We start from the raw sequence: 17,575 nt of genomic DNA, 5'->3' as shown, positions 1-17,575 counted from the left end.
TATTTATAAATCATTATAACATTTTTGTCATCTAAGAAAAATTGATATTTATATAATAATAATAAAAAAAAAATAATAATTTAAAAAAAAAAAAAAAAAAATGATTGCTTTAGCTGCATTCAATGATATTATACTTAAATATTATTTAACGTTAAGTATACACAACACATTTGTACGATATCGCTCGAGTCCGCAAAGCAGCAGTTACGAGAATTGTTTTTTCTTTTTTTTTTTTTTTTTACATTGTTTATTATATAATATAATTAATTGTTGGGTGGAAACATATAGTGGCAAGGGGTCATTTTAAACAGGCAAAAAAAGGGAGAGAAAATATCTAAAAAGAAAAAATATGTTTTGGTGTGGCGAGATAGTCTTTGTCTATGAAATATTTCGACTAAAATTTCGTTTAGTCTTTGAGGTTCTTTAGCATTATTTAAAAATCCCATTCGGCATTTGATATATAACTAAGCCGCACCAATTAGTCACATTATTATTAACAAGACACTCACTCACACATTATTATATTGAAAATTCATTTTACTTTTTTTTTTTCTAAATAAATCAGACAATCAGCAACTCAATATACATATACTTTCAACATTTCATTTATCCTCTTTTTTTTTTTTTTTTTTATTTTTTATTTTTTTTAAATAATTTATATCACGCACCAGTTCAGTAAAAATTCTGTTTATTTATTATTTTTGCAGTCAACGTCACCGGGAAATTGATTAGTATAACCACGCGTTTTGACCCTTGGCTCGGAAAATGTTATCGCAAAAGGTAACACACAACACAAAACACACAACACACAAATACACACTCTTCTCAATAAACATGCATTCATCAATTGGTATACACATAAAATATTACAACAAAAATTTCATTAATAATATTATATTTATGTGTGTATGTATGTGTATGTGTTTACCTTTATTGATGACTTTTTATTTAAAATATTAAATTAATTTATTTTATTATCTATAATTGTTATTTTATTATTCTATTTTTATTTTTTTATTTTTTTAATCTTTTTTAAACATAATAATATATATAAGTAATCAATTTTTTATTTGTGTACAAATCTACAAGTCAGGAGAGACTTTTTTTTTTTTTTTTTTATCACGAGACTTAGGAACATAACATCACCATCATCATCATCATCTTCATCAACATCATTTTATCGCGCACATAATTTGTTTTTAAATATAAAAAAAAAAATGCAATGATTGGCGCCACAATAGTTTCAAATCCCGTCAATGAATATTAAATTCAAGTGCAATCACTGTTTTATATATTAAAAAAAAAATAATAAAAAAAATAAACTTGATTTAAAGCGTCTTGTCACTAATTTGTTCGTTGTCGATCATTTGAATAATTGGGATCGATCATACGGCAAACAATCACTACAATCCTTCAACGAATTTTGATAATTGATCTTGTGGTGTCATTGGTGTAACATCATTTTGATCATTACCACTTGATGCTGGTGGTACTGGTGATGGATGATGTGGCATTGTTACTGGATGACCAGTTGGTGGACCACTACCAGCACCAAGTGAAAGCATCATTTCACTTGGTCCACTTAATTCATGAGCTGGTGAATGTGTTGGTGTACCATGTGATGGATGATGATGAGGTGATGGTACTGGACCAGAACGTGGTGATGGTACTGGTTGATTACGTGGTGATGGTACGGGTCTTGGTGATGGATTTGGTTGTGGTGAACGTATTGGTGGTGGTGAACGACCAGCTTGTATTAATTGTTGTTGTCCTAATATACCAGGTGGTCCCATAACACCCTGTGGTGATTGCACTGGTGGAGGTGTTGGTTTTAAACCAGGTTGACCATATGATTGATCATTAAAACCACCATAACCTATTGATTAAAAAATACATTAATTATTTTAATTCATTCATTCAATTCAATTCAATTCATAAATATTATTAATTAATTTTCATTAAATAATTACCAAGTAGTGGCCTAATGGCCCTTTGTTGGCCATATGGTGGAGCTGGTGGTTGGGTAAACGGTTGTTGCTGTTGCTGCTGTTGTTGTTGCTGCTGTTGTTGCTGTTGTTGTTGTCTCATTGCTTGTTGTTGTTTATACCATTGTAATTGTTGTTGATTGGCTTGATGCTGTTGATTAGCTTGATGCTGTTGATTGCCTTGATGCTGTTGATTAGCTTGTTGTTGTTGATTTGCTTGTTGTTGTGATAACATTGCTTGAATTTGTATCCTGCTTGGTTGTTGTTGAGAATGAGGAACTTGTTGTTGCGGATGTTGTTGCTGCTGCTGTTGTTGGGCCATCATATGTTGCAAATTACCAGCATTTTGTTGCTGCTGTTGCTGTTGTTGTTGTTGTTGACTAGGACCCATTTGATTAACAGCTCCAGCATGTTGTTGACCACTTTGTTGCTGTCTTTGTTTTATAAATGCAGCCATCAAAGGTGGATTGCTTTTGAGTATTTGTAATATTTGGCTTTGCTGTTCTGGTGTACTTGGACTTCTGAGTGTTTGTAATAATTGTTGAAGTGGTTGTTTTGATTGCATATTTACATTTGCATTTGGTGGTCCTACACCAGGTCCACCACCAGGTACAACACCACTTCCAATAACACTTGGTAGCCTTGACATGGGACCAACTCCCATATTTAATCCAGGTTGACCAGGATGTTGTTGTTGCTGTTGTTGTACTTGTTGCTGTTGTACTTGTTGTTGTTGTTGCTGCTGTACTTGTTGTTGTTGTTGTTGCTGCTGCTGCTGTTGTACTTGTTGTTGTACTTGTTGCATTATTTGTTGTGGTGCTTGTTGTCGAAGACCAGGATTTTGTTGCATAACAGCATTTGGTTGATATCTTGGTCCCCATTGTTCCATTGGCATAAGATGTGTACCTTGTGGATTATTTGACATTTGTACAGGCATTGAACGTTGCATTGTTGGTGGTTGCATAACACCACCAACAATATTAACATTACCACCAATATTACCTACAACACCACCCTGTACACCAACTGGTCCAATATTTGATTGATTAACTTTACCATAACCACCATGTGGTGCTTGTTGTCTTGCTGCTTCTTCTTGTACTTGTTTAACAACTTGTAATACATGTGCTGGTGGTGTTTGTGTACCAGGTTTTAAACCAATACCAGTTTGATGTGGTGATGGTAAATTTGTTGGACTTATGCCTGGTTTCATAGCAATACCACCAATAACATTACCTCCAACACCACCAGGACCAACAATACCAATACCAACACCACCACCACCACTCATTGGTATAGATGGTTGTGATTGTGGTAATGATTGTGGTAGAGATTGTTGTTGTTGTTGTTGTTGTTGTTGTTGTTGTTGTTGTGGTAGAGATTGTTGTTGTGCTTGTGGTGGTGGAGCTGGTGGCTGTTGTTGCTGTTGTGGTATTGGTGTTGTTGGTGTTGGTTGACTACCTTGTATTGCATTAACTTGAGCACCAGTTTGACGTCCATTCATTGCAGCCATTCTTCTTCTTAATAATTGTGCTTGTTGTAATCTTTGTTGTAATTGTTGTTGTTTCAATTTGTGTTTTATATTTGAACAGAATGGTACGAGACATTTTGTTTCTTGGCAGTGTTTAGCATGATAACAACAAAGTGCAATAAGTTGTTTACATATTGGACAACCACCATTTGTTCTACTTTTACATACTTTAGTATGTGTAACAACTCTTTTCATTTTACCACAACTTGGTAAACGACAATTTGCATCCCGACATTGACATGCATGCACCAATGATTGTATACATCTTTGTATTGATAATTTTCTAGCTTCTTGTGGATTTTGTTGTTTTGAATTTGCTGGTGATGAACCATCATCCAAATCAAAACCAAGTCTTTTCATTTGATGACAATGACCATCTTTTTCTTTACAACTAATACATAAATCAAAATCATCACATACTGTACAATGAAATCTTGTTTCAACATGACTTTTACAATTATTACATGTATAGACAAATTTATCTGATCCTTGATTATGTAATTCATAAAGCATTGACATTGAACTAAATTTCGCTCTTCTTAATGATGAAAATTCATAATGTTTTTCACGTGCCATTGTTAAAAATGCATCACGTCCATCCATTAAATCACAATTTGTTACTGGATCAGGATCTTGTATTGGACCTAAACTTGCTGCACTTTGAGCACTATGTAATCTTATTACAAAAAATACTTCTTTATGTTTTTCCATTTCAGTAAATATTTTTGCTGATAAATCATTTCCCGTTTGTGGTGTATTTGATTTTTTACTATTTTTACGTTGATTTGCTTTTGATTTATTTGATTTTTTAGCTTTTTTTTGTCCTTTTTTCTTACCATCTGACCCAGTTTCTGATTCATCAGCTGTTGAAAATATTGCATTTGTTGCTGCTGCAGCAGCTTCAGCTGCCTCAGCTTGTTTACGTTTTTCTTCTTCTTCTTGATCAAGTTCTTTAATTTTTTCTTCCAATGAATTTGGCCAAAAATCACCCTCAAAATATGGCAAGTCAGCTGCTGATGATAATTTATCCTCCATTGCTTGTTTTAAAATATCCTAATGAAAAATACATTCAACACACATTTTAATAAATTATAATTATTATTTTTGAAATAAAAAATAAAAATAAAAATACTATTTTCATGTAACCAGTCAATCAAGTGTTTAAAATATATTGTAAAATATTAAAAACATAAATTATTGCTACTGGCAAATTAATATCAAGTCCCTTCAGACAATTGTATAAAAAAAAATTTACATTATACAAACAACACAGGGACTAAAAAAATATAAATAATTAAATAAACAAACTAACCTTGTAATCAAGTACTATTCGTTCAACAATTCCTTTGTCCAACATTTTTTTATACCATTCTTGAAGGCGTTTAGGTTTTGGAATTTTTTGATCTTGTGGATGGCAGTGAAATATATAATCATCACCTTCAGATGGTGGACATGCCCAAATATGAGCCATTGTATATCTAAAAAATGTAAAATATAAAATTAATATGATATTCGTTATAATCATAATAATAATCATCATCAATTAATTAATTATAAATTATAAATATATTTACCCAAGTTGTTTAGCATAATCTAAATAACCAAGTAATATTTCATGATAAACAGCTGTTCTAAATTGTTTTGGATCGAAAAAATGTACTGAATCAAGATATGCAACATAAACTCGTCTTGTATTTGGTGGTGTACATTCACTTCCATATTCTTGTACATGCATACCGAAAAAACAGACATCAGTACCATCAATTTCTTCAAATGCAAATAATGCTTTAGCTCTGTATGGAAATTCACCAGGCATATCACCATTTTCAACAAATCTACTTCTCATACCAGGTTTAACTTCAACAACTTTATCACTTGATGCAACAACACGTATTGCAACTTCACCAGCACGTGATTCTTTTTTACGTAGAAAATTATTAACACGTGTTTCAATATATGTACCTAATTTTGTAACTGGCAAACGTTTTGCATTAAATTTATTGTCTTTTCGTTTTTGGCCTTTTTTCTTTAAACAATTATCACAGGTATGTCTGTTGAAAAAATAAAAATAAACAACATTAAATTATTTCATCATTAAATATATATATATTTTTTTATTAAATTAAATTTAATTAATTAATTACCCTTGTGGCCATATTGAATCCATATGAAGAACACAAATTTGATGAACTTTTCTTTTACAATCAGAGCAATAAACAAATGGTTCCAATTCTAAATGATCATTTTTCATTTCAAGAAATTCGACTTTTTTAATAGCACTAGAAAAATAAAATTAATTTTTATTAATTATAATATATATTGTTTATAATTATTTAGTTATAAATAAATAAATAAATAAATATTTATATGCTTACGTTTGTGGTTGAGTGGGATCATCTCCCAAGGTAACAGTATCACCAGGAATGTCGCTGAAACATTTCTGACAGAAGGTGTATCTGTCAGAGGAAGGAACATAACTTGTTATACTGTTTCTTTAATTCATAATATTAATAATCACAGATATACCAATCCATAATTAATTTAGATTTATAATTATCCCAATTATCGTAGTATCATCCAAAGTTATTAATTAATTAATTTAATTTTTGTTTTTTGGTTAAATTAATTTTTTAGATTTTGAAAAATTATTATTTTATCATATCCAAATATTTATTATCCAAGATGACAAATAAATTAAGGACGTCAGGATGTAACACAAGGACCAAGTGACAAACAAGAATGTGTAAATGTTTACATATTTTTTTTTTTCCATGTTTCATTATTAATTCGACATAAAGACAGAGAAAAACAAAAAAAAAAAAAAATAGAAAAAAAAAGGGATTATGTTAGAACAAATGAAATGTATTATGTTTGATTAATAATAATATGATAAATAAATTAATAATAATATTAAAAATAACAACAATTACTTGTAATAAAAGTTTTTCTTTTTTTTTCTCTCCCAAGTTAAAAACAAAAAAAATTAATAAACAAATTTTAGAATAATAATAATATTGTTGTTATTGTTGTTGTTATTGTTAATAACTATTAATAATTATTATGCATTTATTTATATATAGTATTAAATAATTAATAATAAAATAATAAAACTGACCTGTTTTTGTAGGAATAATATTTAGCATCTCTTGGTATTGTACACAATTGTTTTCCATAACAACACAATACTTGTGGATTAAATGTATATTTTCTACCACAGCAATAGCCAAGCGATTGCATAACTGGATCAATTTCTTGTTCAAATACTTCTGATAATCTTGTACAATGTTTATAAACACGTGATGTTTTTTTATTATAAAGCCATGCATTATCAAACATTAACCATACATCATCAACATATTCCCATGGATCACTGTACTGTCCTGTGTCAAGTTTTTTTTTAATTGTTGATAAATCAATAGGTTTCTTAACAATATCAAAATAATCTGGAATGCCCAATGCTTGTGGATCAACTGGTTGACGAAATGGTAATGATTCTGGTACAAGTCTATATAATTTTTCAAACGTTGGCATAAGTGCTTGTCTTAGTTTATCTGGTTTAAATAAGCACAATTGTTTTTTGTCAATTGACGTGCCCGTTTGTTGTTGTATTGGTTCTGGTACCATTGGTTTTGTATCAGATGATGTATCACCACTACCACTGCTTGACATTGGTGTTCGTGGTTCTTCTTTTATTGATATAGTATCATCTCTATTATTATTATTACTACTACTACCACCAATATTACCACTATTACCATCACTACTTGTTTCATCCATTGGTTCAGTTTTTATTTCACTTTTAACACCAACTTCATTAACATTTTTACCACCATCCATACGATGATTATTATCACCAAAATCTTCTTGTTTTATTTCCATTTTAATATTTTCTTCTTTAATTGAATCTAATTTACCTTTATTATTATTATTTGTTGGTGGACTTGGTGAACTTTCATTATCTAATGCAGCTAATGCAGCCATTTGTGATGACATTGATGAATTACGTGGTGCATTAAGTGCTGCTCTTTCTTGTGATGTCATACCTTTACCAAGTGATGCAATACCACCAGTTGGTGATGGTGTTGTTGATGAACGTGGTGGTGTTGATGGTAATAATGGTGGTGTTGATATTGATAATAATGATTGTGGTCCATTTGTCGTTGTTGTCGTTGTTGTTGTTGGTGTTGGAGTTGGTGTTGGTGTTGTTGTTGCTGTTATTGATTGTGGTCCTGGACTTGGTCCACTTGATGCTAATGGTTGTTGTATTGTTTGTGGTGTATTTACAGATGGTATACCATTGTCATTTGGTGTGGTTGATGATATTGGCCGTGTATTTGAAAATTGTTGATTTGTTTGATTATTTTGTTGTTGTAAACTACTAAAAGGCGATGGTGCTTGAGGAATTGAACTTGTATTTTGCACCGGTGTACTTGGTGGTTGTTGTTGTTGTTGTTGCTGTTGCTGCTGCTGCTGCTGCTGTTGTTGTTGTACAGCTTGAGCTTGAGCTTGTGCTTGTGCTTGTTGTTGTTGTTGAACAGCTTGAGCTTGCTGTAATTGTTGTTGTTGATGTACTTGTTGTAATCTTGCTTTAACCATATCTGGAAATTGATGTTGATTTTGTACTGGTGATGTATTTGGTAAACCTGAAGTACCATTTGACGTGGGAAATTGACTAGTAGTTGCCGATGATGATGTTGTTGATGTTGTTAAATTTGCTTGTGACATTTGTTGTTGTTGTTGTGAAGCAAATGGTATTAAACCAGGATTATTAACCATATTTGAATTTGTGTTTGCTTGAGCATTTGGACTTGGTCCAGGTGGTCCAACAAGCATTCCTGGTTGTGTTTGTTGACCTGAAATTGATTGCTGTTGAGGATTTTGTAATGGCTGTGATTGTGGTTGCTGTTGTTGTTGTTGACCAGGAAATTGCATACGATTATGTTGTAAACCTGGCATACCTGGCATATTTCCAATTTGTACCATACCCGGTGAATGACTACGTAAATTTGGAGGTACTTGTCTGGGTGATGGAACTGCTGGATTAACAACATTTGGTGGTACGCACGGCCTCACTCCAGGTGGAGGACCACCTGGCCCTAATGGCTGCTGTTGTTGCTGCTGTTGCTGTTGTTGTTGTTGTTGCTGCTGAGCTAATTGTTGTTCTTTACGTTTTTGACGTTTTTCTTCAAGTTCTTTTTGAATTTTATATATTTTTTCAGCCAACAAATGATAATATTCAGATCTTGAATTAGCCATTTCATACATATCACCCTCAACTTTCCTCGCATATGCAACTAAATTATGCAATCTTTTATCAAACATTGCTTGTGGATCTGGTGCTGGAAATATTGCTTGTACTAATTTATGAACAAGATGATTACGTAAATCTGGTGTTACTGATTGATGCCATTCTTTTGTTCCTTGTACTGGATTTGCTGTAACTTGTCCAGCATTTAAACCACCAGGTAATTGTAAACTTGGTAAACGATTTTCACTAATATTTGCTGGTTGACCAGATTCATTTAAACCAAATAATTGTTGCATATTAACTGATTGATGAATATTGGCTGCTATTGATGATGGTGGTTGTTGTTGTTGTTGTTGTTGCTGTTGTTGCTGTTGTTGTTGCTGAGGTTGTGGTGGTATTGTTACTGAACCAGTTGTTGTTACATTTTGATTAACAACTGGTGCTGATACTGTTGTTGGATCAGAATTTAATGGTAATGATACATTTGGAGCAATAACTTGTTGATTACTAGTTAATACTGGTTGTACAATACCACTTTGTTGAACAGTTTGTGGTTGTGCAAGTCTTACATCAGTTGGTGTCATTGCACCTGGCGGTGGACCTTGCATAACTGGTCCAGGACCACGTATACCACGTCCTAAACCACCGGGCATTAAACCTGGTGTTGTTGTTGGACATTGCATACCCAATGAATCATATGCACGACGCATTTCTGATTGACTTGGACTTGGTTGTTGCTGATTATTATTATTATTACTGTTATTATTATTATTATTGTTGTTATTATTATTATTACTACTACTATTACTATTATTATTGTTGCTGTTGGTATTATTAATATTGTTATTGTTGCTACTATTGTTATTATTATTATTACTATTACTATTGTTGTTATTATTATTATTTGTTTGCTGATTTGTAGCAGTTGCAACAGCTGTTCTTGCATTAGCATTGGTTGCTGCTTTCATTTTATCAGCTTGTTTTAATGGTAAACATACAGGACAATCAGTGCGTTGACATTGTTTCCAATGTGTTATTATTTGTCTAGATGAACTACAATGTGGCATTGAGCATTCTTTACCGTCTTCGCATGTTGTCATATGTGTCAATACATTTTTCATTGTTTTACAATGTGGTAATGTACAACGCCATGATTCACCATTTGTTGCTGAACGTTCACGTATTTGACATTTATGTGCATGTAATAATAATACAAGTTGTTGTTGAATTAATTTACGATGTTCTGGATCAGCTGGTTGTCCACTTGTTTGTGTATTACCAGTTGATTGTCCTTGTGTTGCTTGTTGTGGACCTGGTTGACCACCAGTTGGTGCACCAGATTGTGGTTGTGCTGGACTTGGTGTTGGTGGTTGTGTTTGTTGTGCCATTCCACCTTCTTGACCACCAACATTAACATTAACATTACCTACACCAACTCCACCACCTACACCACCAATATTTCCAACATTTCCAACATTTCCAACATTACCAATACCAGCATTAACCATTGGTACACCTGGTCCACTAAAACGTCCACCTTGCATTGCCATATTTGGTCCAACTCCTCTTTGAAGTGGATTAACATAACCATAAGGACCGGAAGAATTTAATTGATTCATATTTGTCATATTTTGTTGCATATTTGGAGGTGCTTGCATTCTTGGACCACCTTGTCCAGCACCAACAATACCACCTTGATGTAATTGTTGATGTGGTGATTGTCCCCTCGTTGGTCCAACCATATGTGCTTGTTGTTGTTGTTGTTGTTGTTGTTGTTGTTGCTGCTGCTGCTGTTGTTGTTGCTGTTGTTGTTGTTGCATTGCAGCAGCTCTTGCATTTATTAAACTTGGACCATTTTGCATTTGACCAACTCCATGTGGACCTTGTTGATGATGTACACCTTGTGAATTAGGACCCATCATTGTAACAGTATTTAGTGGTTGTTTATTTAAACTATTTGCAACAACTAAACCACCACCAGCCATACCACCCATATTATTATTATTACCAGTTGCACTACTTGTCATAATTAATGCAGAATTCATTCCACCACTTGGCATTGACATTGATGGATTACTACCAGCCATACTCATTGATGACGGTTGTAAACCACCCATTGAATTAACTAATGACATTTGATTATTTGCTAATGAACTTGCAATACTACTTGGCAAATTACCCAAACTGACAACCATCTGTTGATCAACAACATTTTTTGATACTGATACATTTGGTGGTGATTGCATATTTGGACTTTTACTATTTAATGAACCTGCTGCCATGACCAATGAATTTGCCACGAGATTTTTATTTCCCTGATAATTTAAAAATTAAAATAAATATATTTTTAAAATAAAATGCATTACAAAATTCACTTGATTAATCATTTGTTTATTTATTTATTTATTTATTTATTTATTACCTGTTGTTGCTGCTGCTGCTGCTGTTGTTGTTGTTGCTGCTGTTGCTGTTGTTGCTGTTGGAGGAGATGATGTGAAAGTTGTTGTTGTTGTTGTTGCTGTTGTTGTTGTTGTTGTTGTTGAACATGCTGACGTATTTCCGAGTCTAATGCTCCATTTTGTTGACCTGGTCCAGGACCTGTCGCCGGTGGTTTTGCACTTTCAGGTGCTGAACTCCAAGAACCCGATGATAACAAATCATCAGGAAGATCATTTTCAAGATCAAACATGTCATTGTTTGTTATATAATCTAAGAAAATAAATGTTAAGAAAAAAAAAAACAAAAACATTAATAACACATTCACAAATTTAATAATTTTTTTGTGTTTTTTAAATTTAATTTATATAAGATATATTTGAGCTAATAATCAACAATCATTATTTAATTCTTTTATATTTTTTTTTCTTCTTTCAAGTTAATGATGTACCAAAGACACCAATGTCATTGTTAGTTTATTTAATAATGATGGTATTATTAGTACCGTCACCATAGCTGCTCTGATTTATCAAGCTTTTTTTTTATTTTTCAATAATTGTTATCTAAGTAATCTAAATGATAATTAATAATTTATACTCTACTGAATATTTATATAAAAAAAAACATTTCAAAACACATAGAGCAATAATACAAACAAGAGCATTTTCTACATCATGAGGATTTCAAGGTACAGACAAAAATAAATAAATGACTAAAAAATAAAAAAATAAGACATGAGACAATACACCGCACGTTAAATAATAATTATTATAAATTGTTATAATTTTTTTTTTTTGTTTAAATAAACCGCAAACGTTGTTGTAAATTCGTGCTATCAAAAAGCAGCCAAGAGCTACGATATTTATGCAAACTTCAAAGATAGTACAAGTCATGCGAAGAAATTTTAAAACAATTTTTCAAAATTTGTTTATAACAAAAGGCACCCGAGTAAATATATCAATGAAATTATAAGACAATTACTAATTTACTAAATATTTTTTTGGATCTTTTTTTAAAAATATATCAAAACTATCTACACACATGTAAAAAAAATAATTTTTTAAATAAAATAAATTAACTTTTTTATTAGTTTTAATTGCACTTTGTTTGTTTATTTATTTGTTTTATATTTTTTCATTAAACACAGTCATACCCAAATATTATTTCTTCTTGATTTTTAGATATTAATTTATTTCATATTTTCTTCATAAGCGAATGTGTGTGTTGCCGCATGTCTTTTTAAATATTTTATTATTTATTTTTCAATTATTATATTTGTCATTTGCCTGTCCAGCTTTTTTTTTTAATATTTGTGGTGCTCATTTATTTGTGATATAATTTTCTCGTCACAAATCAAAATAATCCATTTAATTTTTATGATTTTTTTTTTAATGAAAAAATGATGATGTCAAGATTTTTTTGGGGAGGGCAAGTGAATTTTGCTTTTAAAATGAATAATATTTAACGAATAAAATAAAATTAAAAAAAATAATATAATTAATAACATTTATTTGTCATTAAAATCAGCTTCTTTTTTTTTTCTTTTAATTATAGTTTTGATTGTTTAATTTTTTTTATCTTTCTTTGATGATATTTACTTCTTCTTTGGGTGTTACTGTTGTTCCAGTGTTGCTGCATTTGATGCTGTTGCAGATGTAGTTGTTGTTGCTGTTGTTGTTGTTGTTGTTGTGGGCCCTGCATTTGTTGTAAGTTACCACTGCCACCTCCCCCATAGTTATAAGAATGGTGCATCATTATAGGCGCCATATTCACTACATATCACATTTTATTTTTTAGAATTTTTGTTTTTTTTTTTTTGCTTTTAATAATTTTGTATCAATCTTTGTCGATTATTTTTTTTTTTGTTTATTTCATTTATTTTTCTCTTTATTATTACTTTTAAAAAATTAATTATTTATCAAAAAAAAAAAAAAATAATAAAAAATAATTTTATTTATGATTTTTTGAACAAAAAATGACTGGTTTTTTTTTTTTAAATAATAAATAATAGCACTCGGGTGGATATTGTTTTTTTTTATAAGAAAAAACAGTTAGTGCAGTAGCTCATGCGAGCAACAATAAAAAAAAATTAAAAAACAATAATTTTAATAGATTTTATAATAAATTTAAAAAAAAAAAATAAATAAATAAATAATTTTCATCATCAAAAAATGCTTGTATAATAACTATACATACAACATGCGCTACAATTCTAAAATTATTATTATTAATAATATATTCAAGAAAATAATATTTAAAAAATAATTACAATATTATTGGAAAAATTATTATCATTATTAACATGTATATTTACAAAAGTTAACTAGAGGAAAAAAAAAGCTACATTGACCAATTTATAAGTTTAACTAATTAATAAAAATTATATTTAATTATAAAAAAATAGATTAATTAATGTAAACTACATGCGAATAATAATAATTAATAAAAATTATTTATCTCAACAAAATGTTTAAACATTTTAATATTGTTTTTTAACATGTAAAAATTAATGCAATATTGTGGACGTTAACGTAGACAAAATGCGACTTTTGACTGTCATGTATTTGAACCTTATGGAGTCTAATAATTGACAGCTTAAATTGTCAAAAAAAAATAATCAACTTTGTTGAGATAATAATGGCTTTAATAAAAAATAACTTGAAACAAAAAATTTAACATAAAAATAATAGAAAAAAATTAAAATAATTTAAGGTCAAAAAAAAAAACTCACCTGAAGAATCAGAAGGTCCTTGAAATGTGTCTCCAAGTTTTGGACGCTTATTAGGCGGTCCATCAACCATATGATCAGCCATGATATAGATGATAATTTAATAAATTAATAACAATATTTTGATTGAGGGATTATTGTTGACGACACACCAACAATCAACACTTGATAAAAATAACGACTCCACGACGTTTTTTTTTTAAATTTATGTTTTTTGTTTTCTCTTCTGTTTTTTAATATTAAGTCAAAATATTATATTTATTTATATTAAATACATTTGTTTATATATCTTCATTTGATATATACAATAAATACCAATTACTGGTATTATGTCAATATAATTACTATATTTTAAATGTAAAAAAAAAAAGGAAAAAAAAAATTGAGAAAAAAAAAAAAGAATTTACTATTTGTCTGGTCCACCAATGTTATGTTTAATATTTGTCAAATAAAATGAGGCTTTTGATAAATCCTCGTATACGCGGTGGAGAAAATCTCCTACCGCGTTAAATTCATTATTACAATTTTGATATAAACAATTTTGTAAATAAACGCGGCGTGCTAAGCGTCCTCGTACACGCTTTGCATCGGCATCAGCCATCGGGCATTATAAATTAAATATCATTTATTGAGATCAAATAATGATCTCAATTAACTCCATTAATAATTATCACCATCAGCACCACAAATATCCATGTATCACTTGTTTATTTTGTTTATATAAACACCACATAAAAACAACAATTAATTCTTCTTTTTTTAGGTTATTTTTTTATTTTTTTATTTTTGATGATAATCATTAGTCAATAAATATACACATCAGTATGTCCAATAAAATTATTTTACTTTTTGACATAACCACCTTGTGTGTATGTTGTTGCTTTTTTTTAAATATATTAATATATTTTTTGTTTATATTTTGTTGTTGTTGTTTTATTGCTTTGTATTATCAAATTTTGATATTAATTTTAATATTGATAGGTAGATTTTGTTGAATTAATTATTAAATAATGGATGATGAGAAAAAAAAAAAATTGCGTACAACAGCCGGAGTCACAAATTGAAGCGATCGTAGCGCTTAGGTTGTGAGGATGATCGCGGCGGCGGGCAACGCTGCTTCGACGCGATGGCCCTTCCACGAGATGATAAATCAGCAAAGTCAGCGCGAATTTACACGCACTTAATTAATCATCAAAATATATATATTAAAAGCTAGATAATATATATTTATTTTTCTATTTATTTTTTTTTTTATACTGTTTCACTATCAATGTTGTTTTTTCTCTCTTTTTTTCTCATTTTAATAAACTTCTTCTTCTTCTCTTTTTTTTTTTTGCTCTGTTGGTTATTACTTTTTAATTATTAACAAAAAAAAAAATATAACCAATAAATAAAAACTTTTTTCTTTTATTTAAAAAATTTATTTATAAACAAACAAACACACACACACACATATTAATAATATATACACATACACAAAAACATTGATGTTTTGTTGTTGTTGTCGTCGTCGTTGTTGTTGTTATTTATTTTGTATAAATATTTGTTTGAATGAGATGTTTGTTGTTGTTGTTTTTTGGTTAAATATAAATTTGTTGAAAAAAAAAAAAAAAAAAAAAAATTGAATTTTGGTTTATTTGATGGATGAAGTGTGATCAACACTGATCAACACACCGTGTCAGACTGGCTGGGTGCACGCCGTTAAAACTTTTCAACCAGCCAGCGACGATAACGCACCCGCGACGGCAACTGGCACCATCTTTAACTAATATTAAACACACTACACAAAACTAATTTACCAGCACTTACTCTTCATTCATTTATGTCTGTAACACCTTGGTTTAATGGGCGCGCAAAATAGACGCGTACATTTTTTTTAATAATATTATTTTATATAATATCACATCACAATAATTCAATGTATATTTTGTTTTATATTTAATTTTTTCAATTATTATTATTATTATATGTTGATGTTATTATTATTTGCTGGTTTTTTTTTCTTCTTCTTGTCTCTCTCTTTTTTTGTGTAATCCTTATCAATCCATTTGCACTTGCTTTCCCTCGTGATAATGTTGCAATGTGTGATTTGTTTAAATAATTTTACGAGGTGATAACAAAACGGCACTTTGCCGAAATTAATTTATTTAAAAAATTTATTAAATTCACAAAAGTTTATATGTCGCGATGGGGTGTTCACAACACACACCGCGCGAGTTATCGGCCTAACGTAAAATGGCGGCCGTCCTGTTGACGAGAGTTTTTCTACGCTTGTCAGAAAATGCCTGACTGGTGGTGTCTCGGTTAAGTGGACGCCGTTGACACTCGTCAATTTTCATTGGTCAATATATACACGTGACTTTATCATACATCCTCATTGGTACATTATAACCTAGACCATTTATTTTATGTCTAATACAACGCCGACCGTTGATACAGACTATTTACATTTAAATCACGTTCATTGAGATTTTATAAATTTTTACTCATTTTTTTCAACTTTTATTGTGTTTATTAATTAAAAAATAGCTAAATAAATAAATTATTTAACAATTATAATTATTAATTTTATCAACAACAATTATTTATGATTATTATTTTTATTTATTTTATTAAATTTTTCATTGTTTTATGGAGAATGTGTCAAAAAATAAGGTTAATTCATTTTTTTTTTTTTTAAATTTAATAATTATTTTGGTAAATATAATATATTTTTTGTATTTATTATTTTTTTTTGTATCAGTGTATAAACAACAAATGTGTTGCTACCACTGTATTATGAGACCATATGATATTGACAATTGGTAGTTTGACATATTAATGTGTTCCAACACAAATTGTACACAATTTACAGCTGACTGACATTCCCCTTCTTTTCTTTCCTTAGCAACTTGTAAATTTATATTTATTTTTTAGCTCTTTAAAATTATTTTTGTTTAATAAAAATCATTCTCAATTGATTAACCTATTAAATTATTTATTAATCTACATATTAATGAGGTAATTAATTTAATTTAAAGCTATTTTTTATTAAAGTAGATATATATTTTATTGTTTGCTTAGAGTAAAATAAAAAAATCTTCAAACAAAGGGAGTAAAATTCATACACACAAATACAACAATCAAAGCGAAAGTAGCATCTATAAAATCTGTGTGTTATATATACAATATAATAATAAAAGCGCGCTTTTGTCAGGGATTGGACGAATCGGTGTATAAAATTTACAATCAGATGGCGAGAGAGTGTGTCGCCCCGTCGCAAGATGGCTTAATGATTTTTAATTTATCCTTTACATTTATTAATATATATTTATCACAAACAAACTATTAAATAATTATTTATTAATTAACAAATTTTTTAAATACCCATATTTTTTATTTTAATTAATTTGTCAAATTTTTTATACAAATTTTCATTCATTTCTTTTACTTTTTCTCTCTGTCTCTCTTTTTATCTGTCTGGTAGTTATTGTTATTATTTTTTTATAATAATTTTATAATATAGTTTAGTTAATATTTGTATTTATGTTTTATTTTTTTCATTATTTATTTTTATGAATGCAGATAGAAGTGACCCACATAGAATTTGTAGATCATGACCTTGTCCTTTAATTCATGGGGTTAAAGTGTTTATTTTTATTTTTTTT

General features: G+C 29.6%; 1 protein-coding gene across 3 annotated transcripts; it reads right to left on the bottom strand.

The window, feature by feature from the left end:
• Window positions 1–223: 223 nt before the first annotated feature.
• LOC122859093 (histone lysine acetyltransferase CREBBP) lies at window positions 224–16,209 on the bottom strand. Of its 3 annotated transcripts, none has more exons than XM_044162458.1 (10): window positions 13,932–16,209; window positions 12,799–12,972; window positions 11,187–11,473; window positions 6,632–11,079; window positions 5,892–6,008; window positions 5,661–5,795; window positions 5,091–5,567; window positions 4,829–4,994; window positions 1,971–4,569; window positions 224–1,876 (listed from the first exon to the last, which is right to left on the bottom strand). In XM_044162458.1, the coding sequence occupies exons 1-10, from the start codon at window positions 14,011–14,013 to the stop codon at window positions 1,404–1,406; spliced, it is 8,958 nt and encodes a 2,985-aa protein (XP_044018393.1). In that variant the 5' UTR covers window positions 14,014–16,209; the 3' UTR covers window positions 224–1,403. The 3 variants fall into 3 exon arrangements, with proteins under 3 accessions (XP_044018393.1, XP_044018394.1, XP_044018395.1); XM_044162459.1 differs by having other exon boundaries at window positions 5,892–5,972; window positions 13,932–16,208; XM_044162460.1 differs by lacking the exon at window positions 12,799–12,972 and having other exon boundaries at window positions 5,892–5,972; window positions 13,932–16,208.
• Window positions 16,210–17,575: the final 1,366 nt, after the last annotated feature.

The sequence above is a fragment of the Aphidius gifuensis genome, linkage group LG6 (genome assembly GCF_014905175.1).
Source record: "Aphidius gifuensis isolate YNYX2018 linkage group LG6, ASM1490517v1, whole genome shotgun sequence".
Lineage (NCBI taxonomy): Eukaryota > Metazoa > Arthropoda > Insecta > Hymenoptera > Braconidae > Aphidius > Aphidius gifuensis.
The sequence above is the reverse complement of the archived record's forward strand: the minus strand, read 5'-3'. Positions and strand labels throughout refer to the sequence as shown.